General features: G+C 51.4%; 5 protein-coding genes across 5 annotated transcripts; 3 read left to right on the forward strand and 2 right to left on the reverse strand.

Annotated features, from left to right (window-relative positions):
* Nucleotides 1-1,204: 1,204 nt before the first annotated feature.
* Nucleotides 1,205-6,670, reverse strand: BGZ61DRAFT_473118 (uncharacterized protein; the record flags this gene model as incomplete). Its single annotated transcript, XM_046248420.1, has 1 exon — nucleotides 1,205-6,670. One exon carries the CDS (start codon nucleotides 6,668-6,670, stop codon nucleotides 1,205-1,207), a length of 5,466 nt encoding a protein of 1,821 aa, XP_046109168.1.
* A 618-nt stretch (nucleotides 6,671-7,288) lies between these two features.
* Nucleotides 7,289-18,606, forward strand: BGZ61DRAFT_343205 (uncharacterized protein; the record flags this gene model as incomplete). Its single annotated transcript, XM_046239575.1, has 6 exons — nucleotides 7,289-8,746; nucleotides 8,789-11,371; nucleotides 11,431-11,613; nucleotides 11,877-12,451; nucleotides 12,617-12,855; nucleotides 12,923-18,606. The coding sequence occupies 6 exons, from the start codon at nucleotides 7,289-7,291 to the stop codon at nucleotides 18,604-18,606; spliced, it is 10,722 nt and encodes a 3,573-aa protein (XP_046109169.1).
* A 769-nt stretch (nucleotides 18,607-19,375) lies between these two features.
* Nucleotides 19,376-21,805, forward strand: BGZ61DRAFT_442472 (uncharacterized protein). The gene is made up of 4 exons (XM_046244738.1): nucleotides 19,376-19,719; nucleotides 19,796-20,392; nucleotides 20,452-21,339; nucleotides 21,422-21,805. Exons 1-4 carry the CDS (start codon nucleotides 19,463-19,465, stop codon nucleotides 21,507-21,509), a joined length of 1,830 nt encoding a protein of 609 aa, XP_046109170.1. The 5' UTR covers nucleotides 19,376-19,462; the 3' UTR covers nucleotides 21,510-21,805.
* A 564-nt stretch (nucleotides 21,806-22,369) lies between these two features.
* On the forward strand, nucleotides 22,370-23,661 carry BGZ61DRAFT_124059 (uncharacterized protein). Its single transcript, XM_046237062.1, has 2 exons — nucleotides 22,370-22,622; nucleotides 22,677-23,661. Exons 1-2 carry the CDS (start codon nucleotides 22,403-22,405, stop codon nucleotides 23,171-23,173), a joined length of 717 nt encoding a protein of 238 aa, XP_046109171.1. The 5' UTR covers nucleotides 22,370-22,402; the 3' UTR covers nucleotides 23,174-23,661.
* On the reverse strand, nucleotides 23,347-25,037 carry BGZ61DRAFT_513863 (cytochrome P450; the record flags this gene model as incomplete). The annotated part of the gene is made up of 4 exons (XM_046252189.1): nucleotides 23,347-23,632; nucleotides 23,685-24,316; nucleotides 24,380-24,895; nucleotides 24,969-25,037. The coding sequence occupies 4 exons, from the start codon at nucleotides 25,035-25,037 to the stop codon at nucleotides 23,377-23,379; spliced, it is 1,473 nt and encodes a 490-aa protein (XP_046109172.1). The 3' UTR covers nucleotides 23,347-23,376.
* Between the last annotated feature and the right edge of the window lie 687 nt (nucleotides 25,038-25,724).

Raw genomic sequence — 25,724 nt, forward strand, 5'->3', positions numbered from 1 at the left:
TAAATTGGCCTTGTTTTTACGGACTAAAGCTAAGCTATACAAGGCTTAGATTTACTAAATCATTAAGTCAAAAAAAAACCGAAGGCAATAAGTGGGAGAAGGATTCAGGGCCAATTTACTGAGTTGATACGGTACTTACTACTCAGTAAAGAAGTATTAAGATTGTTCAACCGGACTCTATATTCTATAATTCTGTTTATATTTTAAAACAAATATACAAAATTGTTATGTGTACTCCACAATCGATTGAGTAGTATTTAGAAAATCACAAATGCTTGAAGGATTCCATATGAATGCCACTTAAGAGTGTAAGAGTATTTACTCAACCCCTTAGTAATTCTACTATTAGAGCCGCATGTAGCCTTACTACCACTCAAAAATTGACGGCCGTAAGTTTTCCAAGAGACCCATCTCATCTATTTTACTAGAACCCTCCTTCCTCCTTCCTCTCTTAAACCTTCGGCACCGTGATATGCCTAAACACTCTGCTTCCAAACTCGCTGTACAAAGGCAGCACCCCTCCTGATTCAAGAAGGGTTTTCTCGACATCTGGGTGCCGGTACGAAAAGATTTTTGCAAATCCGTCAATTTTTATGTTTTTGTCATCTTTTTCGATCGTGATAATTTAGTCCTCTCGTACCAAGCTATAAAACTCCGGATCTTGCAGTTCGGTGTTGAAGAGGCTTATATTTAGTTGATTCCATTCGTCTCGTCTAAGATTCGTTACACATTTTGCTGAAACCTTGTACAATTTAACTTACAGATAAATGCGGATCCCTTTGCAATAACAGCTTTTACTCCAACTCCTTGCGAGGCTCTCACGGCGCCTTCTCGGGATGACCCGCTGGATCGTCCTGTCCATCGCCACCCAAAAGAGACATAGAGTACCGGATTTCATTACACTTACAGCAATAGGTTGATGAAACAAAGGATAGAAAAAAGCTAGCATAGCCGAAATTTCGCTCTTGAGCGTGAAAATATCACTATTGGTATGCTTAATGCATGTGGTATTTACTAGAGTAGTCAAGAGAGGCCACTGACACTGTAGCTCTCTGAGTTTTAAAAGTCCAAGTTAAAAGATCAAAGCAGGTTGGCGTAGCTATTATTCAACAATCGAGATTATGGCTGCTTTTTCGGATTCCTAGAACTGTGTTTTTCTGACCTTGTGCCGGCAACTTGCTGACCTTGAGGGAGCAGACAGAAGTTAGATTTCTTCATCTTCCCAGTCTGAAAGAACGAAAGAACTCCACTGTCCAGTTGCCCACCAAATGTAAACAGTGTTCCACCCTTCTCTATTTTTTGCATTCTGCACGCTAATACGCGGGTTCAAATCTGGCACCTCGTCCACATACAGCTCGGTCCACATCCACTCAGTCAGTAGGTCATCTTGTAACAGAACCTGACTTATAGCAACGTGAGGCTGCCCTAAGGCATTGGCCCACACGAGTGCTCGGAAGCTATCCCCAGCGCTCCCGACAACGCGCAATTGTGTGAGCGGGTTTGCAGCGCCAGGTGAAGCGATCGTTAGGATATCGAGCCACTGGTGAGGACCGTCGACAGACTTCCAGAGCAAGGGTGAACGACCGACGAAGACAGAGCCGTCGATGCCGATCCAGTGTACATAGAGATCCGGGCTGTGTCCCACGCCGTGCCCAATATGCGCAGCTAGTGCCGTGCCGGGAGCTGCATCGATGTTGCGATAGGCCAGGCCCGTCTTGCTGATGCGCTCCGAATGCACTGTGGTGGTGGGCGAAGCACACGTCACCATCAAATCTCCCTCCGAGCTCACCCAAAACAAGTAGGCGTCGTCAGAGTATTGGGACTGCTCGAACGTCCAGATAGCTGCCATCTGTGCCGGGCGAGTGAGAGATGGGGAAACGTCTATGCTGCCCGCTGGCAACGACGCTTCGGGTCCAATGTCGACCCAGTTCTCTGAGCCAGTAGTGGGATCAGGAGCAGAGCGGCGTCCACATATCTCTCCTCTAGGCCCAACCCACCAGAAGGCGGGATTGTGCGTTCCGCGAGGAACATGGTCACCAAATCTGTCGATGGTAAAGTCGGCACACACAGCTAGCGTGCCACCGCCTAGCACTGAAGCACTGCCACTCGGTGCAATCGTGGTCGTTTCCCAAGTTCCAGGAAACTCGTGGCCCTCGCGAGACGACATGTTGACACTGCCGTCTATACCGATCCATACAATTTTGGACCGGTTGGTCTTGTCCATGTGAAAAGGGGCAAGGGAGCCGGCGCCAGCCACACCGGTAATTGGGGAAACTGCGTCTCTGGTATATGGCTTCCTTGAGTCGCTATCATAAGTGCAGAGAATTCCGGCAAGGGTGTTAGAGCTGCTCCAGTACCACGCCTCAGAATCAATCCAGAACTTGTCCTTCCAAAAACGCATGCTACCAACTCCACTTGTCTGGAGTGGTGGCGCCGCTATAATCTTCTTCTCCGACTGCATCTTCAGGGGCAGATTTTGCGGAGTCGGCCACCTGGCGATCATGTACTCTGAAGTAAACAGAGTGCCATGTATTGGCAAATTTCCGGCTGCTTTCACAGCCATATCGAAGGCGATACGCTTGAGATTTCCCATATACTGGACGAGATCGGCCTCTTCGACAGTGATAACGCCGGCCTCGGCATTTTCACTGACAGAGTGTGATGAACGGGTCTTGAGGTCTGAGTTAAGAAATGTGTAAGTTCTCACATATGGCAAATGCGTTGCCTTTGGCGGAGTCCAACAAATATTCAGGCGGTCGTCCTTCCAACCAAAACAATGACTTTGGATCTCCCTAATCGACGGCAAGCGTGGAAACAAAAATGGCACCGAGTCTGGGCCCATGGCTTCGTTCTTTTCTGACAAAATAGCCAAGCGTATGTCGAGTGGCACTTCACCTGGTTTCATGTCGTAGGTGCTCTGGAAATGATAGGTTCCCTGAGTGGCCTTCTCCACTGGATCAGCTGGAAGGGGGAGCGAACGGACCACAAGTACGGCAGACTCTTCGCCGTTGGACGTGTCCACCAGGGCTGTAAGTCTCAGTTGTGATGCCATGGGAGGCAGATGGGACAAGTCGTAGCTGATGTTAAGCTTCTTGGCGTCGAAGTCATAGTTTGTTTTGTCTGCGACGATAGAGACAATAATAGCGGGACGTATGGTTATGCCCGTCGATCGCACACTCATAGCTTCATCACCTGCCAGAGACAAATCCTTCCGTAGGACATCAAACTGCGTGGTTCTTGACGGAATATCCCGTGGCTGGGCTGATCCATCCTGTTTGGGAATGACGAACGAGACACCCCGCAGAATAAACGACCAATTGTACATCTTCGCCTTGTTGGGTAGAGGGCCGGTGAGTCGCGGCGTAACGGTAATGACCAACATAATGCACTGCAAATATTGAGAAGGCACAGAGTCGCCCGAAGTGGGCGGCTGTCCTGGAGGTATGGCGTAGAGATGCCCCTGGGCCAGCTTGCTTGTGTGTGACCACTGATGGCCGGGGTCGAGATGCTCAAGTACAGGGAGCAGTGGCTTAGTAGAAGTCCCGGGAATCACGAGCAGACCCTGGGAGCGGCCATTTACCCGGGATGGATACACGCCAGAGCTGAGCGCTACGGGAATGCGAATTTCCAACTGGGCTGGAGGATTAGGGTATTCGTCTCCACTGAGTTTGAAGACAAGATCCGTAGGCGTGTCCGTGGCGTAGATTATGTTGGTGGTGCTCCCTGGCTCATAGCACAGAAAGCAAGTCGCTTCGGCTGGCAAGTGTTTGTACTTCAGACGTTTGGAGGTGAGTTTTTCAAGACCTAGCCGGGGCTCAGGAGGTCCCTGAGATGCATGATTGAGCTCTTCGATGTCGTCTTGCTCTGATGTATCCGCAAAGTCAGCGCTTGTAAAAACAAGCTCATGTACACGACGCCGAGGCCCAGCCGGAAGAGTGACGTTGGCGGGAGGTGCTCGTCTAGATGGATTGGGACGCGGCGAGTCTTTGATTGGGACTGACTTGTTGAGATCTGGCCGTGGTGAAAGGGTTAGCTGTGCGGCTGGCCTTTTCCATCGATCTGAAGGAGCATCGTCTTTTAGATGATCTCCTTCAGATGAATCCTTGTTGTCCATGGTCAAAGTCAGCCGCAGATTGACGGTCTTGAGCTGTGTGGCTAACAGCGAGGCCGGTGGCCTGACTCTGTCTTCGACAGGCCACTGAAAGACGTTTGCCTTACCCTCCATAGTCTTCAAGTACACACCCGTGTACATGTCAGGCCGCAGCATCCGCGTGTCAAAGTCGTATACCTGAATGGGAGACGTGGAGGTTGAATTCATCACTACCTCTTCAGTGACCTCCGCTTGGGTTGTGGGCACGCCACGGTGAATCCCATGAAGCTCATTTTGGAGGAGGCGCGTGCCAAGTGCAAATCCCTGTTGGTGGTGAGGTTGACATATACGAATGTAGTCGAACCCTCTTTCTCCTGGGAGGCGATCAAACAAGCAAATAAGAATATCGTCTGCTAGCACTTGCATAAAGAGGACTTCACGAGTGTTTGCAGGGGCTTCAGGTGGGAGTGGCGCTTCAACCTTCAGGTCTGGAAAGGCACTGACGGCAATGCTCCGCATGAAGAACCCCCACCGCGGCAGCTGTGGTGTAGTTGCGTCGGGATCGTTTCCGATAGGTGTCTCTAGATACTTGTTGATGGATGCTTTGATGGCACGGCGAATGGCGTCGTCATCGCGTGCAAAGTGGTTCGCAAGACTGAGCCCACCGTCCACAAGCCGGTTGATCCAGTGTTGGTCAACGAAAAACGTCCGGATCGACTCTTGCGGCAACATATTTGGATGAAGGACCAACGAGTGCAGAGGGATTCCGGCAAGCATAAAGCGGTCGATGACCCAAGCACGAACGGCTGCCGCATCAGAGTCGATAGTGCGTGTGGTATCGGGTGAATCTTCCGACTCGGAGCCGAACATGGCCAACGTGATTGCATCGACATGATTTATATACTTTGTCAAAGTGAAAAATGTTTCATTGGACAACTGCTTGACGAGAAGACCGGCACGGTCATCTTCAGTTCGAGCCCAGCGTGCTGCAGCGTTCGATCGACTGTTGAGACCTGTTACGTCTTGTGCGTCTTCTAGTTGCTGCATGGCGTCTTCCAGATTGGAAAGATATATGTCCTGGCTGCTCACCATTTCGTAGCCGTTTCCGGTCAGCGCATCAGCTTTTGCTTGGCGTACAGCTTCGGCATGAACTCTCCCCCGCAACCGAAGCAAACTGGCAGTGAGTGTACGATCAGCCATAACCATGGACCGGCCGAGTGTCCAAGCCGACTGGTCAGAGACGTCTGGTATGCCGGTTTCTTCATCAAAGAGAGCTAGACCCTCGCCGTAGAGAGAAGAAGTTCTTGGCTCACGTTTTGACAAGGCTGGAATGAGTGGCCCTCGAATGAGAGACTCGGTTTTCACTCCAGTTATTGCGGTGTGTGGTTTGAAGACGTATCCAGCATCGAACTTGGCCCTGAGCCAATTAACTGCTTCTGTGGATGACGGTTCATCATCTGCTTCGCTGGATTCGTCTGGAAAGAACTGTGCTTTCTCCTCCTCGTATTCGATTCGAAGCGGTTGTACAGTCTTACCGAGCTCGGCCATAACGTGTTCAAAGTCAACCGCATCTTCTGGAACGCTCATCCAGTCCCAAGAATAAAGAGACACTAAGCCTATATACGGATTGCTGTTGTCGTCACCCGCCAAGACAATCTTGTCAATGTCCTCGAGTGAGATAATATGAGAAATGACGCGTGTTGTTGATGCAAGTCCTGGCTTCCCGGTCCGGGGACTGACAACGATGGAGTGCTGCGGCTGTTCAGTCGGGGTCTCATCGGCATAGGTTCTTGCCGTGAAACCACCATGAGTTTCTTCAACGTGAGCCATCATTGCAAACCTGGACAGGTCTGCCTTGCCACTCCAGACATGGTTGTTGTCGGCATCATATGACGTGAAGATTTTTTTGAATAATATCGGCTTCAGCAGAAGCATAGAAACCTCATCGTTTGGCTTAAAGTCTGTTTTTGCACCAGGCGCAGTCGGGACGGAGTTGACAACATTTTGCAGCTCAGCCAGCCTTGATGCCTTTACCGACACGGAGCCGTATTCAGCCGACACCTCATCATCCTCGAAGGCTAGGCGTTGATACTCTGCTGGGTCTGAGACTAGCTCGTCCTCTGTAAACGACAGAATGCCCACCCAAGGGAGCTTATTGAAGCCACATTTCTCGCCATCCGTTATGTCACGCTCCCATGGCGTCGCGGGATGGCTGAAGACAGCGTGAGCCAACGTCCGCGCATAGGCACTGTGACCGGCCGCTGGGTAGACGCTGTGCAGGTCGGCGGGATCGCTGAACTTGAACTTGGGCCCGGAGACGTGAAACGATTTGTTAGGAATGGACAGGATCTTGGGCGGTGGTGGCCTCTCATGTTCGTCCTTGCCAGGTTCAGGGAGTTGAATCTGCTGCGACACGGAAAGAGAGTAATCGCCAACAGCAAGAGGAGGCTCTTGGAAGGACCAGAGTCGAGCCTGGTCGGGAGACAGCTGCTGGTCTGCCTCAAGGGAACTGGTAAGTGCGCGATCAGGCACGCGGTTGCTGAGCGCCGGGTGGAAGTGGCTGCGAGAGTGAGACTGCATTGTTGCCGACTCTCCTTAGAAGCAGCCTTGATACGAGTGATGGCTGGTATCGAGAAAGATGCAGAGCAGGCTGGTGTGAGGGATATGGTACGCCGTAGACAGAGCGAGACGTGGACGATTCGCCGTACGCCCACCAGAACTACGTTGGATCGCCGACAGTAAGAATTATTGCGGAATTTGAGCGTGCAGCTTATGACTACAGAGTACGCAACTTGAACTCGTAGCACTTGTGCTAAGGCACCATTGTGATCCATTATTGGCTTGCGTACTCGCATAGCGTTGAAGCGGACCGAACCGACGAGTCTCGGCCGGTCCATTCTCCGCTTCTGGAAGTGCTAGGCTCCTTGGCGATAAGTCTGTACGAACTATCGCTGCAGTGTCTACTAGTTTCAGTAGTCGCACAGTGTACGGCTACTGTCTTTACGGTGCTGTTCTCCGTACCAGATAGTCCAGATTTCATCTGCCGAAGCGTAGCCAAGCCGTATCTCGGATCAAAGTCATTGGAGGGGAAAGAGCCTCTTCAGTTACTCATCGAGCTACGGAGTACATTCGAACCTGAATACTCGGTGCTCTGAATCTGCGGGTGTTTTTAGACACTTACATCCACAAGCAGCGGCCATGAATCCTAAACCTGACGTCCCACGGGCCCAATCCCGGTTTACCGTTGTTATTCCCATGGCCGTTCAGGCTCTTATCATCACAAAAGAAGTTACTCAAACCGCTGCTCAGTTTGCCCCCCTCATCGAACCCGACTATGCAGCACTACTACAACCCCCTGGCCTTGGTGCGCCGGTCCACGACCTCATGGACAGCCTCGACCTGTCCTACTGGCGTATGCAGGCCAGATACAGCACGCGGTTTGTTGATCTTACCAGTGGAGAACCGCGGGCCGGCCGTACAGGAGTGTATCTGAGCTGGTGTCTACCGCGTGTTTACCGCGGTGCCATTACAGCGACCGACAGCGCGCTCGCAGGCGAGACAGACGTCCAAGGCGAGAGCAAGAGGCTATGGGAGTCTCGCAAAGCCAGGGCAGGCTTCAAGTGCGAAACCAAGTCAACTGAGCCATCAGGGACACGAGTTTCGGAAGAAAATGGCGTGCAATTCCGATCGGCGCCCGACCGTTGGATCGTCGTCCGCCAAGTGCGCAACAAACCTGAGCTGACAAAGTACACTCTGGTCGAGAGCAACTGCATTCGCACAATTGACGATGCCGAGATGCCCGACGACGTTGAGGCCGAGACGTGCCCAGCAATGGATCCAAATGAACGTCTTGATGCGCAAGGGATTTTGCGCATGGGACGCTCCAGCGAACTTACAAAAGAAAACTTGGAGGATGCCCAAACGCGCAAATACCGGGAGCCGTTCAACGCGTTTGAGATGGGGCACGAGTTCTTTGCCGACTATGCCCCGCACAACATGGGATCGCTGTCGTACTTTGATGCCCTCGACGGTATAGAAAACGGGTCACTCAACTACCTGGTGGTTGGATATCACTCTTCGGCTGGTGACTTCGACCCGCTGACGTTCATGGACGCTGAGAAGCTTCTTCCAACTGAGAGTGACGATTCCGGCGAGGAGGGTTCCATGAGCAACAAAGAGCTTCTCGACGCGCTCCATCTCACCATGGATGAGAAGTCGCCTGTCCGTGAGAATTTCCTGCAGGCCATGGCCAGTCCAGTCAATCGCACTCTCACTCAGGGAATCATCCGCAACGTACGATGGAACCGGGCTAGCACAGGTCGTTTGCGCTGGCCGGCTGCCTCACTTCAACAAGCCGTGTACGCAGAGACTCCTATTTCCATTGGGACTCACATGATGGACGCACTCGCTGCATACATCCACATAGCACTGGACCCGATGAATGCCAGCTCAACGAAAACGCAATCAGTCCTAGGACAGCTCATTACCCGAATTTTAGCCCAAGACAGCGACGCCGATTCTCTTCGACGGGCAGCTGAAGACGCTGCCTCGCTCTCGTTTCTGACACGATCTGAAGGTACAGAATGGCGTCTTCCCAAGAACGAGACTGAAGATGAGCCCAAGACATTTGCCCTCGCAGATTCAGGAAAGATGAACGTTGAATCAGGGTTCGCTACGACTGGGGGCCGCAGAGCAAAGAAACTCGCCCAAGAAGCGCACATCGAAATGCTGGCGCCGCTCAACGAAGGCCAGCTGATGCTAGATACATGTGCTCGTGAGTCTGCGCATCTCATGCAGCGACTATTTGGGTGCTGGTGCCGCGCAGCTTGCCTCAGAAGTCTTTCCGCAGAAAACCAAATCTTTGTAAAGCAGAAGATTCAAGCGGAAGCCGAGGAGATTCAAACTCAGCTACAGGAGCTGAGCAATGTTATGGCATCTACCAAGAAAACCGTTGATAAGCTCAAGACAGAGGTTGAGACGCTTATTGGTGGCGGAAAGAAGCTCGAGGCGATACCGACAGATCCCTATGGCCGACACCAAGATCCCACCGTTTTGGTGGCGGGTGCCAAGTCTGGATGGCCTCGCGACTTTAACGAAGTACTACCGGTGCGGCTTGCTTCCGATATCTCGCCAAAGCCTTCCGAAACTACGGCTGCTGAAACGTGGCTGAACGATATACTTCCAGATATTTCACAGCCAGTCAATGCGCTTCTGCGAGAGTTAGAATGGCCTTCAGTCACCGGCAACCCAAACCCGTATGCCGCTATGGAGGACATGGCCAATACCCAGGGCTGGTTTCCGCTCTTCCTAGAGTGGGAGCTCGAGTATTACCACGTGCCCTTTGCGAAGTGGAATTTTGAATCTGACGAGGAGACCGGTCGCTGGCGATATGTTGTTCCGCCTGGAGCTGACGGGAAGCCATCGTTACCACGGGACAAGGACGTTGGCCAAGACATGCGTCCTATCAGGGGTCGTACCGCGTTCCTCCCAGAGCCGGGGAAGACGTTGCGTGCGCGTCTCGAGCAACTGTTTGCCAAGTCACCAGCCAAGAGCGAAAGGGATGAGCAAACGCGAGAGAAACTGCTGAAAAAGGTTGCGGGATTTGAATTCTTTTCTGCGCCCCTTGCCGGCCTCTCTAATCATCTCGTGACGTTGTGCCAAGGACACCATCCAAGACCAGCAGCCGATGAAGCCATACGTACTATACTCGGTATAGAAGTAGAAACTATGGAACTCCTAATGGGAACTTCGTCACCCGTGCAAGAGTTGGCGCCATACGGATACACCACGCCGCTACCGCTATCACATACTTCCACTTTCAGCCCGTTCAAGCCTGTTACTCACGGGCAGGCACGCTTCACGAAGTTTGCCATAGTCGACAAGTTTGGCCAGGTCGTGTCAGGTCTCCGCCTCGGTCCCACTGGAGATGGAGCCATGTATCCGAGCATCTCGCCCAGTCTGGCTTGTGGTGTCATTCCAGCACGCAAGGGAGAGCCCGAGGACCAGTACTGGCCAAACACCGTTGTTCAGGCCGAGGACGATGAGGATGGTCACAGTCTGTGCCAGTTCTTCCAGATTCCGCCGCGAATCAACCAACGAGCACGCCTTAATGCTCACTTTCTAATGCCACTGTCCGATGCAGACGTGATCAAAACTAGTGCCTCCCAGCCCATCACGAGAAGGGTTGTTGGAGAATGGGACCCTCCGATCTGGGCGTGGCTGTTGCCCAACTTCCAGAACCACGGTATTCAAGTGTACAATGCCCGCGGAGACTTTGTTATCGAGATCATCCTCGTTCATTCAGACTCGACTGTAATTGTATCCGATGGACCCAAGGACGCAATGGCTCTTCCGCCGGCCACTGGTAGACTGCCGTCGCTGCTCAAAGCAATGCGGCAGTACGACTTCTCATCGTCACTATTCGATATGCTTGCCGGAGCAAGCGACAGCATGCTTTCATCAGGTGCCGACTTTGATACTGCTTTGCCGGCTGCACTTGGACGTCCTTTTTGCGTCGCCGACGTGGGTGTGTCAATCGAGCTGAGTACACCGCCACTCAGCAATACCTCGTTGCTTTCCCCCGAGTGCAGGGAACTTGGGCTCCTCGACTATGAGTTTTCAGTTGCACTGGGAAATCACACTGCGGCGTTTGACGGTCTCGTCGGTACTTTTCCTGCGTACGGTGAGATTGACAAGGTAGCCACAGCGTTTGACCGTGACGCTGTGCAACTAAACATCGACAGCTCTGGTACCACGACAAGATTCAGACCTGCCAGCGAGCACCCACAGCCACTACGAGTCAAGCCGTATTTCCTCCCTGGCACACGTAGCGACATTGCCACCGGGCATCGAGAGCATTTAACTCCAATCAGCGTCATCATGGACCCCAAGGCGCCAATCCACGCCTACTCTGGCTCGTTGTTCCCGGTGAAAGAGCTGTCGCTACCGCGCTGGCCAATGGATGACGCATTGCGAAGCATGCGAGCTTTCTTCGCTGCAGGCCCCATTCTTGTTACAGCAATGCCTCCGCCAGGAGATTCCCATGCTATGTCTATAGACCCTGATGGCAAGAATCTTGAGCCCGGGATCCAGATGCCGCTCGGTGGAGGAGAAGGGATCAGTACCTGGCGATGGCTGCAGCCACGGCTGGAAGACGGGTGTGTTGCAGACGGTAATCAGGTAAAAGAAGCGAAAATGAAGTGGAGGGATGTCGCTATAAGACCTTTGGATAAAGAGCTCAAGGTTGATGCGTCTGTTGAGAGCGAGTTGGTGGAAGGCTACGTACTAGTAAAGAGGGCAATAGGGTCGAAAGAGTGACGGGACTATGACCGGGGTTGAAGTACGAATTAGTTGTCCAATTCACAATACTCTCAAACGACTATCATTCCTTCAACCCATCTATATCAACCGATGAATGTTTATTGCTGGGCCAATACTTCCAAGATCCAGGCGTCCGTCTTATCGACTCTCCTTTCGGCCATGGCCGAAATGGGAATGCCCCCTGTCCATTCGAGGCCCGCACAGTGCATCCTTTCGCCGCTAATAATCAATAATCCATTTTGCTTCCAGCCGCGTGGCACTCTACGCAACGAGCTGAAAGGGCCCCAACTTAGCGGTGACTCGGGATTGGGGTGGAGCGGTTCTCTCGGGCATCCAAACCGTGTCCCCACGACTGGACACTGCCCATCCATCGGGCTGAATGCTTCAATTACCTACACCATCACACGGACGATTGGACATTTTTAATCATCTTAGACGTCTCTGCTTGGCTCGGTCTGCCAACCAGTCCATCGCCGCCATGGCCTACTCAGTCAAGTCTTACTTTATCAACGTTGGAACGGGCGATTCCAGTGTGCATCTCTTGCTCGATGGCGCCGGGGGGGTAGAATCAGCTGTACTGATTGATGGCGGCAAGTCCGCAGCCCAACAAGTTGTCCAAGGAGCTATCCACCATATCCGCCAGATGAGCTACCCAAACTTCCTCTTCACTACCATCGTGGTGTCCCACTGGGACGACGATCACTACGCCGGTCTTTTAGCCTTATTGTACAACGATTGGATATTCAACAACGGCGCCTCCTCCTACATTGCCCCAGGCGCGACCTTCTACTGCCCATTGCGAGCCGCCGATCGTGAAATGGCGGATGAAAAGTACCGCGTACACTCCAACATCGACGGCCCCGATGACAGTCTGGAGTTCCTTTCCCCCACCCAACAATGGATAAAAGTTTGCAAAGCCATGACTGGTACATTCTGTCTTGGCCACGATCTCTTCGCTCGAAAGCATATAGAAATAGGCGATAATGACAGAAACACCACCCAGCGAACATGGCCCTGTACGCTGCTGAATGTCTACACCCAGTCCCAAACCCTATTGGCAGGGCAGAAGCCCATCTTTTTTGTGTATGGCATTGACAACACAAGCTACGGCGCCCCCGGCGATTGGGACATACCAAACCAGGCCATACGAACTAGCGATCAGTACAAAAACGAGTCCTCCATCATGGCACTGATCATGTGGCCTAGGACCGTTCACACTCCGCACATACGTATCTCACTCTTTACTGGCGGAGACGCCCCTCAGGCCCAGGAACAGATCATGTTGGATTGGATAGAAGGCCCGAACCCGGATCAGAAGAACAATGTGACCATAAGCGCGGTCAAGGCCAGTCATCATGGATCGCATCACTCGACTCCGGAGGGGATCTTCTTACATAGGCTCCAGCTGTATATCATCTCGGCCGGCCGTCACTACGGACACCCAAGTAAGTTCCGCTACCACTTTAATACCGACAGGCCCTTGCTCCAAGCCCTGGAAACTAACAAGTCCAGGTCTTGCCGTCGTGTACTGCTTCCTCGCCATAGCTGAGTTGTTGAACCTGCGGACAGGCACCGACATCCCGAGACCAACCATGGCTTGTCTCAACGAACCCTATTGGCTTGTCAACGAGCCAGACAAACTCAGAAACATTGACTTCAACCCATTCACAGTCATGAGCTGGGGTACTACGGCGAGGGCGATCCAGGAACGGCTTGAAAGCATCGGATGGGCCAAAGCAGATGGTGGCTTCCTCGAATCCTACCTCTTAGCTTATTACGGGACGGCAATGAAACTTGCCAAGACGTATTTGAGTATCCGCTATCCGCACGCACAAATTAAATCATGGGAAGATAAATACTATACCCATCCCATGACCCTCTCACCTCGACTTCGTTGGAGCAAGCAAGAGTTGAACCCGAGGGAACTGGAAGAGTTGAGAGACGAGGTTTTCTACGTCCTCATTGAAAGGATACAACAGCAGATGCAAGTGTACTGGCCGAATTTCTGCAAACCCGACTTGGGCAACCACCCAAAAGTGCAGTACATCGAAATGACCGCGACCGCAGATGAAGAAGTCATCGACCACAGAGTCGAGGTGCATTACACTCCTGTTGCCGTGAACATTGTTCAAGATGCTGGCATCTGGGCTGAAGTCGACGCGGAGTCTGTTGGAGACCAGGAAATTGCCTGGGAGAGCATCGCAACGACATCGACTGAAGAAGAGGAAATGAGGGCAGAGTTGGTGACGCGAGCTACGAACCCCCTATTCAATCCGCGAAGCTCAAGAGAAACCAGCCAACCTGCAGGAGCGAGGCCGTACCACCGCGATCCATTTTCACCTCGTCCTCCTGTCGGTTCTTCTATCGAGGGGCGAATCACCTCCACTCTGGTTCGTGGCCTGTTGGACTCAAGGCCCGAACTGACCTATGAGTTTAACGAAACACTGTCTGCAACCGAATCTCGATGCAGCGAATGGTTCGGCCATTGTCTCCAAGGTGCTGTGTCACTAAATCTTGTCGGAGCTATGGGTAACGAGCGAGACATCTCACTAAGTCGGGCTGAAATTCGTCTTGTGATACCTGACAAAGGTGTTCCCGATGCACAGCAACAGCCGTCCCTGGGTGGAGGAAACGATACGCAACATCCGATTATGCTCTTCTCAACAGACAGAGGCACCCGGGAACTCCAATTTGATCTTCATAAGGAGGTTGGGCAACAACAGACTGCCTTGGGCTACGATGCAAACGTACAGGGCATTCTGTTTGCACTGGACGTGAAATTATCAACCAGCACCCTCAATCTTGAGCAATTTTCCAGACTCGTCGGCTTTTCCCATCCACCACATGGGGTCATGGCGAGCTTGCTCAGTCTCATCGCTTTGAAACCCCTTGAGCACAGTCGCTCTGGGCTTTGGTTCATTCCCCACTTCAACTATCGCACAGTCATCCGTCTAGCGATGGGGGTATCAGAAGGCATGGATCTGCTCAAAGGCAAATTGGAAAAATCGCTCGGCTCTCTGCGCATCACAGACGCGGTGTTTATCGGAACTCAGGTTACAGAAACTTTGGGTCCCAAGCACAGCAAGTCATTGAAGAAATTGAGTCTCCAGGCAATGGTCAACTGGACCGATAAAGACAAAGGCCCGCCTCAATTTAAAGGAGTGGTAGCAATAAATTTCACAAACCAAGGTTTGGAAGTTGTCATCAAGTACTCCAACAGTTCGAACTTGCTGTCCAGCTTGTTGACTTGGGCCAAGAGTGTCATGCCGGACGTTCCAGGGAGCTTCGAGGTTCGAGGTGAGCAATTGAACGCCTCGGATATAGAAGAGCAGCTGCGGCATGTCAATGGCGAGACGGAGATTTCTGTCCACCGCGTGGCTATTTGTTTAGACCACAACATGAAGCCCTGCTCCTTTGAGATTGCTCTTGAGATCAGCAGGCCAGTCACCGTTCGAGGCCAGAGCAAACAAGTGCCGTTTCTAGCTACCTTGCATTGGGGAAATAGCGTATTCTCACTGTCAGCCGAATTATGGCGTCCTGGATACTATGGAAGCCTCCACAAGGATTTGCACCCATTCCATGAAGACACTCTTATCACGGCGCCTAGCACAGGCAGGGAAGTCTACGAAATCCCACTTGCGGATCTGCTTCATCTGTCAGATATGCCCTCATTCCTGCCAGATACAATCTCGGACGCCCGGTTCACCATTGGGAGGCGCTCGGAGCACACGTTTGCCGCATTGTCCGCCACTATCGAGTGCAAATCAAGCTCTGAGACCATGTCTAATGAAGCGTACCCTCCTCTACTACGTTTGCAAACAGCTTCATTGTCGGTTGCACTCGACTTCATACCAGGCAAAACAGCGGCCGACATTGCGCTTTATGCGTCAGTTGTACTCACCCCTCCACCCGTCTTAGACGACAACAACCTGTCGGGATCAGTGCATGACCACATAAAAATCAACTTCAAAGTCGTCTACAAGCGGTACGACGACCAAAAGTCTCTCTGGGCAGCCTCCGCAAGCGTAGAGGACCTCAAGGTGGCACACCTGTGTGACCTGTTTGCCAGGGACGGCTCCGGTGATGCGATTTTAGATCTCATGGCCGGAATCCACATCGTCAGGGCAGACATTTCGTATCAGTATCACTCAAATGGAACCACTTCACTTGCCATAAAAGGGAAGCTTCGCTTTGGTCTAGAATCAGAAAGCGGTGTGGAACTTGAGCTTGGCTACTCGCACAATGGTGATAAGTGGTCCTTCACGGCCAAGTTGCGTCCTGCTACGACAGATGGCGCATTCCGCGTCGTGGAATTCTTGCAAGACCTTGTGGAAGACGAGTCTGAATTGCCGGAACTAGTGCGAAACCTGAAAGTGCCTCGCAACAAGCTCAGCGCTTTGCTCACTTGCACCCAGGTGACGGACGAAAACAGTAACAAGTTTGTGGTGTTTTCATTAAACATCATGGTAGGTGATCTTAACATCACCTTTGTCCAGCTTCGTTCAGTCACCGCCGCCAAGGCCAGGTCATTGGCTAGGGAAAACGGAAACTTCACGGATGCCGCTGGAGACGTTGGCCCGGCTCGACTTCTGCGTGTGTCACTCACCAAGTTCCCAGACCTCCCACACATGCCGGTCATTGGTGCCGTCGAGCAGCCGTTTGACCAGCTGGGCATTGTTTGGACAAATCGGAATGTGACTGCAGCCGAAATTGCAATTATCAACAAATCCGTTCTTGAGGAGTTGCCTCTGCTGAGTCGCACGAATAAGACGGGCTTGGAGCCTCTCCTTGAAGGTTTTCACTTCCAAGTTTCCATGTTTGAGGCCGGCAAGCCTAAACTCGTGTTGGATCATGTTGCAAAGAAGAAGAAGAAGGAGAAGAAGAAGTTGATGGGCGATGCTACTTCAACTGCGCAGGAAGGTGATGGTGGTGAGCCCATCTCTGAGTCTGGAAAATCCGGAAAGACAGTCGCACCTATGGCAAAAACAGCCGGACCTCTTTCCATCACCAATATTGGACTCTCCGTGTCTGGTTCTTCATACAGCACCATAAGCATTTCTCTCGATGCCACGATTCAACTCGGCCCCGTGGGCTTCGCGCTGATGGGTTTCGCATTCACCGTCGATCTTGCCAGCGTCACCAGTCTAGAGGGCCTTAGTAAACTGCCATTTCGTGTTGACGTTAAGGGCATGGCTGTTGCATTCGAGAAGCCCCCTACCCGAATGGCGGGTCTAATTCTAAAGTTTGACAACTTGGACGAAGCCGGCTTCATGGGAGCAATCGCCATCTCCTTCAAGACTTGGTCAGCCATCGCAAGCGGCATGTATTCGGAAGGAAAACCGCCTAACCAGAACAAGTCCATGTTCGTGATAGGCGCAGTCCGAGGACCCATCTTCACCCTCGGCAGCGTCGAAGTGAACGGCCTCACAGGCGGGTTCGGATACAACTCCAGACTGACTTTGCCTGCCGTCTCGCAGGTTGCTGAGTTTCCATTTATTGCAATGAACAATAGCATAGCGCCTCCAGAGTCTCTGGCAAATACCCTTTCCACGTTGAAGGGCAGCAACAGTGACAGTCGAGCTTGGATCACGATGACTCGCGACGACATGTGGATGGTGGCTGGCGTCGGTCTTAGAGCTTTCCAGATGATTGACGCGCAGGTTCTCATTGCTCTGACTCTCTCAGAGCAGCCCAAGTTTGCCGTCCTAGCCCAGGCCACTGCTATATTCCCTAAGTCAGCCCCCTCACAAGATGCCCTTAATAAGGCTTTTCTGTTTCTCGATATTGTGCTCTACGCAGAAGTTGATCCGCTTCATGGGACTATCTTTGCGAGTGGCGAGCTTACTCCTCGGTCTTTTATTCTCAATCCCTCATGCCGCCTAACCGGGGGCTTCGCCTTTCAGCTATTCCTTCCGGGCTCCCCACACGAAGGGGACTATGCTTTTACTGTCGGCGGCTATAACCCACAGTACTCTCCGCCATCGCACTATCCTATGCCTCCTCCGCGTGTTGCGATTAGCTGGCAATACGACTCGCAAACTCGCATCTTGGGCGCAGCCTATTTTGCCGTAACACCGCAGATCGCTATGGGCGGTGGGCGTCTTGACTTGTCTGTCAACCGGGGCTGGATCCGTGTCATCTTCAGCGCCTGGGCAGACTTTTTTATGCACTTCCACCCCTATAGTTTTAACATTGATGTTGGTGTAACATTTTCGGCCGAGCTCAACTTGAAGGTTGCATTCTGGAATGTTCACCTTGGTCCATATGAATTTTCTGCTCGGCTTGGGCTTTACGGACCGCCTTTAGCAGGTTATGCTCATCTGCATTTCTGGCGGTGGGACACCGTTGTCGTCTTTGGTCCAGCCGCCTCACCACCACAACCGCTATCCTGGGAGTCATTTGTGCGCATGGTGAAGAACCTGCCAGCTGAATCGCAAGACAGATCAGAGGACAGGACACCCAATCACATTATCACCATCACGAAGGGTGCAGTTCCTGCGGAAAAGAATCATCAACCAGCAAATCAAAGTAATGATTCGGTTTCAATCGATATTCGCGGTACCCACCTTGAGTTTGAAGTTCAGGTGCGTGTGCCGGTTTTGAAAGCAACATTCATTGGTGAAACCTCACCAAAGGAATACCAATCACCACTGTTTGCGCGCCCTATGCAACATGAGAAGCCCATTTCGGAGTCACATCTCACGGTTGAGCTGAAAGGCCCCAAAGGCTCAGTTCCTCTGCAGAGCCAGCAGGCCAGTGTCAAAAATGTGGCCCCAGCTCTGTGGGGACGATATGATAGAGCCCCGGCATCAGCTACCAATGCTACTGAGCCAATGTTGCAGCATGTGATGGGCTTCAATGTCATTGTATCGCCGAAACTACGATCTTCAGACAATCTCCCTGTAATCGATATGGTCAAATTCAACTCAGTTGACATTGGCAAGGAGGGTAACATGAAAATTCCAGTTGTTGCTACGGCTGGAGGTAGTGACAAGATAATTAAAGGTGAGGGCTCAGACGCAGGATACCGAGGGCACGCGCATTTTCTAGATGTGTCAGCCTTGGGGGCGAAGAATGGTTCACAAAGAAGCAAAACACGGAGTGTCATGAAGGTTTGGCAGGCTTATCGATTGCGATCTGAAAAACAAGGAGTTAGTAGGAGACTAGGAGTAGTGGATGATTTCCATATAGATTAGCCTAATATGCTTGACTTTCTTTATTTTCTTTTTTAAAATTAATATATTCAAATTATTATAACTTGCTATGTTATAGTTGACAACCCAGTCGCAATGGCCAAGCTGGGCTGGAGATATTACATTCTCTTCCGTATCCTCGACGGCCTTTTCGTCATGCAAGTCTGCCTTCTATTCCCGGAGACAAAGAGTAAATGGCTCGAGGAGCTTGAGGAGCTTGAGGGCATTCTTGACAGGGTGGCCTGATAAGCGATGTTGGTGTCGGACTGAATTGGGGGCCAACTTCTCAAAGCGGCCTTTGATTGAGACGTCACATCGTCAGGTCAAGGGTCCGAAACGCAGTTGTGCCGCAGCCACCGCCCGGCCAACATCAGATGAAATCCTCCCTGGTCAGGGGGTCCACTTCGGCTCCCCATCCCCAAATCCTTAATTGAAGACGAACGCATGGTTCGTGATGCTGCCACTCAAATATTGCCACTCATGTATGGCAGATAGCTTTGTATTTCTCCAGGGAGCACCAACAGCCACTCTAAACAAGTTGCGCCCTGTCGCTGTGCTGGTTGAGTCTGGGATACCAACTGCGAACCTCTCCCCAACTGTGTACCCCCTGTTACTGTCTGTGCTGGAGAGGCTGAGGACCAACATGCAGAAGCTCAAACCAGCAGGTTGCATCGCATGCAGAAGGATTCAGCTATTTACCAGGGCCAGGACCAACAACTATCCTAGGGGTAGATAGGAATGGGGGCGATGAGATATTTTATTTTAAATGTGGCCATCTCGGGCGTCGACAAGCACCGGATGGCCCCCCGCCAAACTCTCTACTTGTTGGATCAAAGCAGCCCTCCATATCCATCTAGTCATGTCACGATTATTCTGCTCCATGTGGGGCCTGGTTTTGGCTCTTTGGATAGCCTCTGCTACTGGAAGTTCTACGCCCCCGCCAAGTCCTGCTTTCTTTCGAACCCGCAATGCTCCTAGGGCATCAGCCGCAGACACAGTTCGGCTCCTTCGCCGGACGCTTTCTGGCTTGAGTCTCGACGAGAGGAGTACCTCACAAGAAAACAGCACATCGCTGAATAAAAGCTGGGATGATGCTGTTTTGTTTACCTACAGCCAGTGCGTTCAGGCTCCTTCCTGCATCTTCCTGATTCCCATGATCCCACATTCTGACTTATGAGCTACGGTTGCACAGGGAAGACGACGTGGAAACCAAAACTGGCAATGCCTCAACCTCAACCGGAGTCGAAATTACATGCACGACCTGTTATATAAAGGGGACCGCCAATGCGAGGTTTACAGTCGCCGGCGACTTCAATTCGAGCCAAGCCTTCCACAACTTTACGGAAGAGGTCAAAACCGAGATCGAGGACCTCGGTGCCGCCGCTGTTGATTACATTGAGACGTATATCGACAAAGTGGCAGGCAATTTCAGTGACGGAGTCGATCTTGACGACTTCAACCTCCCGCCAATCGATCTCGACTTCGATATCAATCTCCCCGAGATACCCGAGTGTCAGCTGCAATTCCGGTTCGACGGCTTGGAATTGTACATGTTGATAGATACGGTTCTCTCAGCTGGAGCCACCTACACCCTCAATTTGTATACTTCCAACACTCCAATAGGTTTTGCAGTCGGAAAAAATCTGGAGATCGGCGTCATTTTCTCAATCGACCTGATCCTAAGCGTCGACGGCGAGATTGACATCAGCACCGGATTCCACATTAAGCTGGAAGATGGAGTTACTTTGGACATCTCCATGTTCTCCAAGGATGTCTCAAGTGTAGAATTGTAAGTTAACCGCGTTTTGAAGACACCGATGGGATCTGGCTAACACTACATCCCCATAGTAATGGCGGCCAGTTTGAGTTCCTCCCTGTCACCATTGAAAGTGCCGGCGTGGTGTTCAAGGCTATTCTACGCTTAGGCGTACAAGCAGGCTTTGAGATAACGTCTCCAGAAATAAGTGTAGCAAGTGTATCAGTGGCTGATGCTAGCGTCGGCGTCGAAGTGGGCGTGTACGCCAATGTCGCCGAGTTTATCACCAACGTCACTGCGTCGTTCGATGAAGATAGTGACTGCATGCTTCAGGTCGAGGAATCCTACCAACTGGCGCTTGGGGCAATGGCAGGCGCTTCTGTTGCAATTGGCGACAATACTTGGGGTCCTGTACCAGAGACACAGGTACCTATTTACTACACAACTCTAGCGTCTGCATGTGCCATCCAAAGGCGCACCACTGCAACCTCCTCGTCAATAACTTCTGCGACATCTGAAGCTATTAAAGTCAGAGACGACGGCGATGATGACGGTATGACTACTACAACCATCAGCACCAAGGTTGTCTACGTCGGCGTAGGCTGTGTGTCGGAGGGCCTGGTGAACTGTCCTGCGTCCCTGCAAACGACAACCAAATTCACAACGACAAAGACGCTCGTCACGGTTATCCCGACAGATTCTGATGCAAGCTTCCCGGAATCGACACAAACTACCGCCCTCGGTACGGTTCCGTTTGGGTCTGGTGCGCAGAAACTGTTGGTTACGTCCGGAAGCCCGGTATCGTACGTTCCCCCGCCTCCGCCAACGACGTCTTCGACATCCTCAGCCTCTTCGGGAAGTGGTAAAGACCAGGACAGCATCGCAGACGGTAAAGATGGAGGAGTGCCTAAACGCATCGTCGTCGGCGTCAGCGTGGGGCTTGGTGTCCCTGCGCTTGTCGGAGTCATTGCAGCGATTTTGTAAGTTCACACCGTCGATTAAGACAACAACCAGCAGATGGTCTCAGCGTAAGATGATATACTGACAATTATACCTGAACAGTTTCCTGATAAGACGAAGAAAGAACTCAGCCGTGGAAAAAGGCGAAGACTTTACCGAGGTCCGAGTTGTGACATCCCCAAAGGCATGAGCAGATCGTGAGCTTCTAAAGTGATTAAATCGTGGTCAGATATACACATGTTATCTTCGTTTGTTCCATTGGAAGTCCTGAATCACTGGCTCTCAATCGTGTTGATAAGGAAATATATCAGATGTCAGTCAACGTCGTTTAGGTTCTGCGTTTCATCAGTGGCCTCCTCATTGGACTACCGCTGGCAAGTCTAACAAATTGTCCGGATACTCTAGGGAAATCAGTCTAATTTTACTCATCCTTTTGAATAAATATGTATAGTTATAATTTGCTTCCTGCAAGTCAGAGACGGAAATGCTCCAGATGCCTGATGTCTGAATGCCCACTCGGGAAACTGCTAAAGTACTATTAATTCGTCGTCAAGTTAATAGCTACCGTTTTTGTTCCCGTTGTGATGTATGGGCGGATTGGCCTATTTGATTCCAGTAGTTAGGATATAGTTCAGGGAGACGAGAGGAGGCGTACAGAGGCGTACAGAAGCGTACCAAACATCAAGTCTCGTATTGTTCAACTCAAAGCTATACTCCATGTGGTGGGTATTTCGGCACTAATGAATCGCCCGGATCTAAAAACATCGGGCCGGCGGCGGCATTAGCCCGCCTCAAGACGAGTCCATCTCCGCGGAAATGGGTGAAATATGGTGCGAAAACGCGACACCTACCACGAGACGTGCGGTATTTGTACACGCTGCTGACAGAGCTCGCCTCAGCATTTCGGCTGCTCGGCATGCTCACTCATCTTATGACAAATGGTCATTATGACATCACCGAGTCAGCTCAGTGCTCGATTGGGAAACCAGCGTGCGGGAAAGCTATAAAAGTCTTGACGCCAGGCAGAGATGCTCAATTTAATTATCAATACACCAAAAAGTCTTTAAGTACATCCCGATATAGATGGCTCCAAACGAGGTAGGCGAGAATGGATGGACTGCCGTGCCAGTCGACGCGAGCAAGATTCTCAACGGAAGGCCGTACATCCATCAGCCTGAAGCTCTGACTGTGGAAAAAATGTCGTTCCCCTCGTACGATCCTACTGTGACCAGTGTCCAGGAATACGTCAAGGAGAACCTACCAAGACAGACGTATAATCACTCTATGAGAGTGTACTATTTCGGTAAGAAATTGTCTCTAACCCAGGGGAATGAATATGCACTAATATGATGACTAGCCACCGCAATTGCGAAGCAACAATTTCCCGAATATGGCACCGCACTATCCGCGTCAACTCTGGCCTTGACTTGTCTCCTCCACGACATTGGCACCTCGGACGAGAACATTTCCAGCACTCGAATGTCCTTCGAATTTTATGGCGGAATTCAAGCCCTGAACCTATTGAATGCTATTGGTTCCGGAAGGGACCAAGCAGAGGCCGTGTGCGAAACTATTATCCGACACCAAGATCTTGGTACCGAGGGAAGCATCACCTTTCTTGGGCAGCTGATACAAATGGCCACAATCTACGACAATGTCGGTCAGTTTGAGCACATTATCCATGAAACAACCCGGGAGGATGTGAACAGGGTATTTCCGAGGGAAGGGTGGTTGGGATGCTTTGCAGAAACTATCAGGACGGAAAAGAGACTGAAGCCTTGGTGCCATTCAACCCATATTGCCAACTTTGAATCTCTGGTTGAGTCGAACGAGTTGATGAAACCATATGAATAGATCCCTACAGATTACGAGAGATGGATATAGAGTCAGTACGCCATCGATCAACTTGTTGACTACGGAATGGTGTTTGGTAATGGCCAAATTGCGTGTGATTCAGATCCCTTGCTCGGCCCCAGACGTCTTGCACCGCACTCTCGCTAGTGCACACAAAGAAACACCAAAGGAGCCGAACACCTTGGTAAAACGAGCAAGTACAATCACAACACCACCTTGCAGGTGTGACCCTTAGGCGCTATGAGGAAGAAGTTCTCGATCTCCATCAGCCCATCAGTCATAGACTTGCTTAGCCTTGCGCCTCGGCAGTTTCGAAAGAATACCGCTGTAGCAAGGCGCAACTCAATTCTCGCAAGGTGAATACCAAGGCAGATCCGAGAGCCTGCCCCAAAGGGCGTAAACACGGCTTTTTGAAGCTTGGTGCGGTTCTGCGGGTCAAGGAACCGGGACTCGTCAAATCTTTACATAATTAGTGCTTGAGCGTCTGGGATATTGAAGTGAAAAGACTTACTTGAGGGGATTGGGGAAGATGTCCGCATTGCGATGGAGAGTGTATGCTTGGGTCTCAACAACGAAATCCTCTGGGATGTATTGCCCACACAGGGTCGCACCCCCTTTCGGCACGCTTCTTGGCAACCCTCCAGGCGCAGCCCCGTAGAGTCTCAGCGTTTCATTGATGACAGCTTCCAGAAGCGGGAGCTTCTCCACCGCCGCATCATCAAACCGCTCTGGCAGACCCGACACCTCCTCCTCCAGCCGGCGCTGTAAATCAGGGCGTTGAAGGACAGCCCAGATGAGGTAGGTTAGCGTGACGGACGTGGTGTCCGAACCAGCGACAATGAGATTTCCAGCTTCAAGTTGGACCTGATGGTCGGTGAGCGGTACCAGCGAAGCAGCCTTCTCAGAGACCTCGCTCTCCAGTGTAGCTAGCATTGTGCCGAAGAGGTTTGATGCATTCCCACTCTGATTACGCAGGTTTGCGACTGCTCGAGCGCCATAGTTGTAGAGATACTTGTTTGCGTTGATGAGTGCTCGAATGGAAGGGATGGGTAAATAGCTAAGGATGGCGTGTAGAAGTGGGAGTTCGGACCTGATACCGCTGTTGATGAGTGCAGATTCGAGAACGTCTATATATTCGGTCTTCTATTGATGGAAATTTGTTAGTACTCCTTTGTGGGCAGACTATCGATGTGGATGGAAACTCACGCGACCAACTTCAAGCATTTCGAAGCTCTCACCGAAACTGAGATGCCCGATCACATCTGTCGCCATCAATGTCCACCATTTCATCACGTCCACCTCTCCGTGGTCCGCGGCCTCTCGCTGTATCTTTTGGACGGCCAATTCGACTTTCTTTCTGACAACACCTTCCCAGTTGGCCCGCAGCTCTGTCGCACTAAAGGCCCTGGCAAAAAGCTTTCGACGCTGCGAATGGACTTTTGGGTCTCGCATCGCAAAGATGCCATCTGGTATACTGTCGTACCAAGGACTCTTGGTAAAGCCTGACCCGATGCGATGGATAGCGGCGAAAGATTCGGGATCGGCCACCGCAATCTCGCGAGGAGAAATGCGCACTATGGGACCGTATTGTTCGTGCAGTGCGTGGATCCAATGGAGACGGCGGCCGGTGAGGGTGTAGTATTTTAACGGGAGACGGGTGAAGAGAGTGTACACGGGGCCAGGAACGCGGCGAACGAATGACGTAAAGATTTCGTATATGGCCTATAACCTGTTAGACTTGAAAAGCTGAGAGCATCGACGCTTGGTGAGCGTTGATATGCCATGGGAAACCTACCCATAGAACCCAACCAAGACCAATTAGACTGGGAGCCCACCAAACGGCGATTCCATTTAGCAAAGCCATACTTGCGAACCGGGATGCCTTGGATAAGAAGGAAGCCTTCTCTGACTTCTCTAGACACACGTTTCTCTTTTATAGATCTCGAGATCGGAACGGTGGGGCCGAGCCTAGTGTCAAGTGTTGTCCGGCCCGCGTGGGGTTCCGGCCCCCGAGTGCGGGGAAACTGCACCATTTGCTCCCCACGAAATGGCACCTCCCCCCCGGATTATTGAACTCGGCCGTTTCCCTCATTTCTCTCGTTTTCTATTTCTATCGCAGAGCGTGTGTGCTGGTAGGCTTATTTTGGCATTTTTGTTCCGACTCGTAGGCCAAATCAAAACCTGATGAGCACCCGACCAAGTTCCGAGCAGACCCGAAGCAATTCGAACACAACTCATTTCAAGACACCCTAGATATATTTCAGCGCGTCCAACGCGATGCCTTATCTTATTATTACGCGCTTACTATTACTCCAAAACGATTGGCCATTGAGGTGCTATTTTTATGCTCGCCCCAACTAAGGCGATCCCTTGATAGGGTACAGAAATAAGCCGGCGCGTTACCAAGACAGTCATTGGGCAAAGGTACTAGGCTTGCATTCAACGAATGCTTTCATATACCTCTAAGAACCAGCACTTCCAAACACTTTAATCAGATACTTTCCAGACCAAGAACAGAATGCAGACACATCCTGGCTTCGCACGTGACTAC

This window comes from Ilyonectria robusta (genome assembly GCF_021365365.1).
Source record: "Ilyonectria robusta strain PMI_751 chromosome Unknown BGZ61scaffold_3, whole genome shotgun sequence".
In the NCBI taxonomy this organism is placed as follows: domain Eukaryota; kingdom Fungi; phylum Ascomycota; class Sordariomycetes; order Hypocreales; family Nectriaceae; genus Ilyonectria; species Ilyonectria robusta.

Coding starts and splice junctions, on each gene's coding strand:
- BGZ61DRAFT_124059 (XM_046237062.1), top strand. CDS start 22,403: ATGGCTCCAAACGAGGTAGGCGAGAATGGATGGACTGCCGTGCCAGTC. Junction 22,623..22,676: donor TATGAGAGTGTACTATTTCG/GTAAGAAATTGT, acceptor TATGATGACTAG/CCACCGCAATTGCGAAGCAA.
- BGZ61DRAFT_442472 (XM_046244738.1), top strand. CDS start 19,463: ATGTCACGATTATTCTGCTCCATGTGGGGCCTGGTTTTGGCTCTTTGG. Junction 20,393..20,451: donor GATGTCTCAAGTGTAGAATT/GTAAGTTAACCG, acceptor ACATCCCCATAG/TAATGGCGGCCAGTTTGAGT. Junction 21,340..21,421: donor GGAGTCATTGCAGCGATTTT/GTAAGTTCACAC, acceptor ATACCTGAACAG/TTTCCTGATAAGACGAAGAA.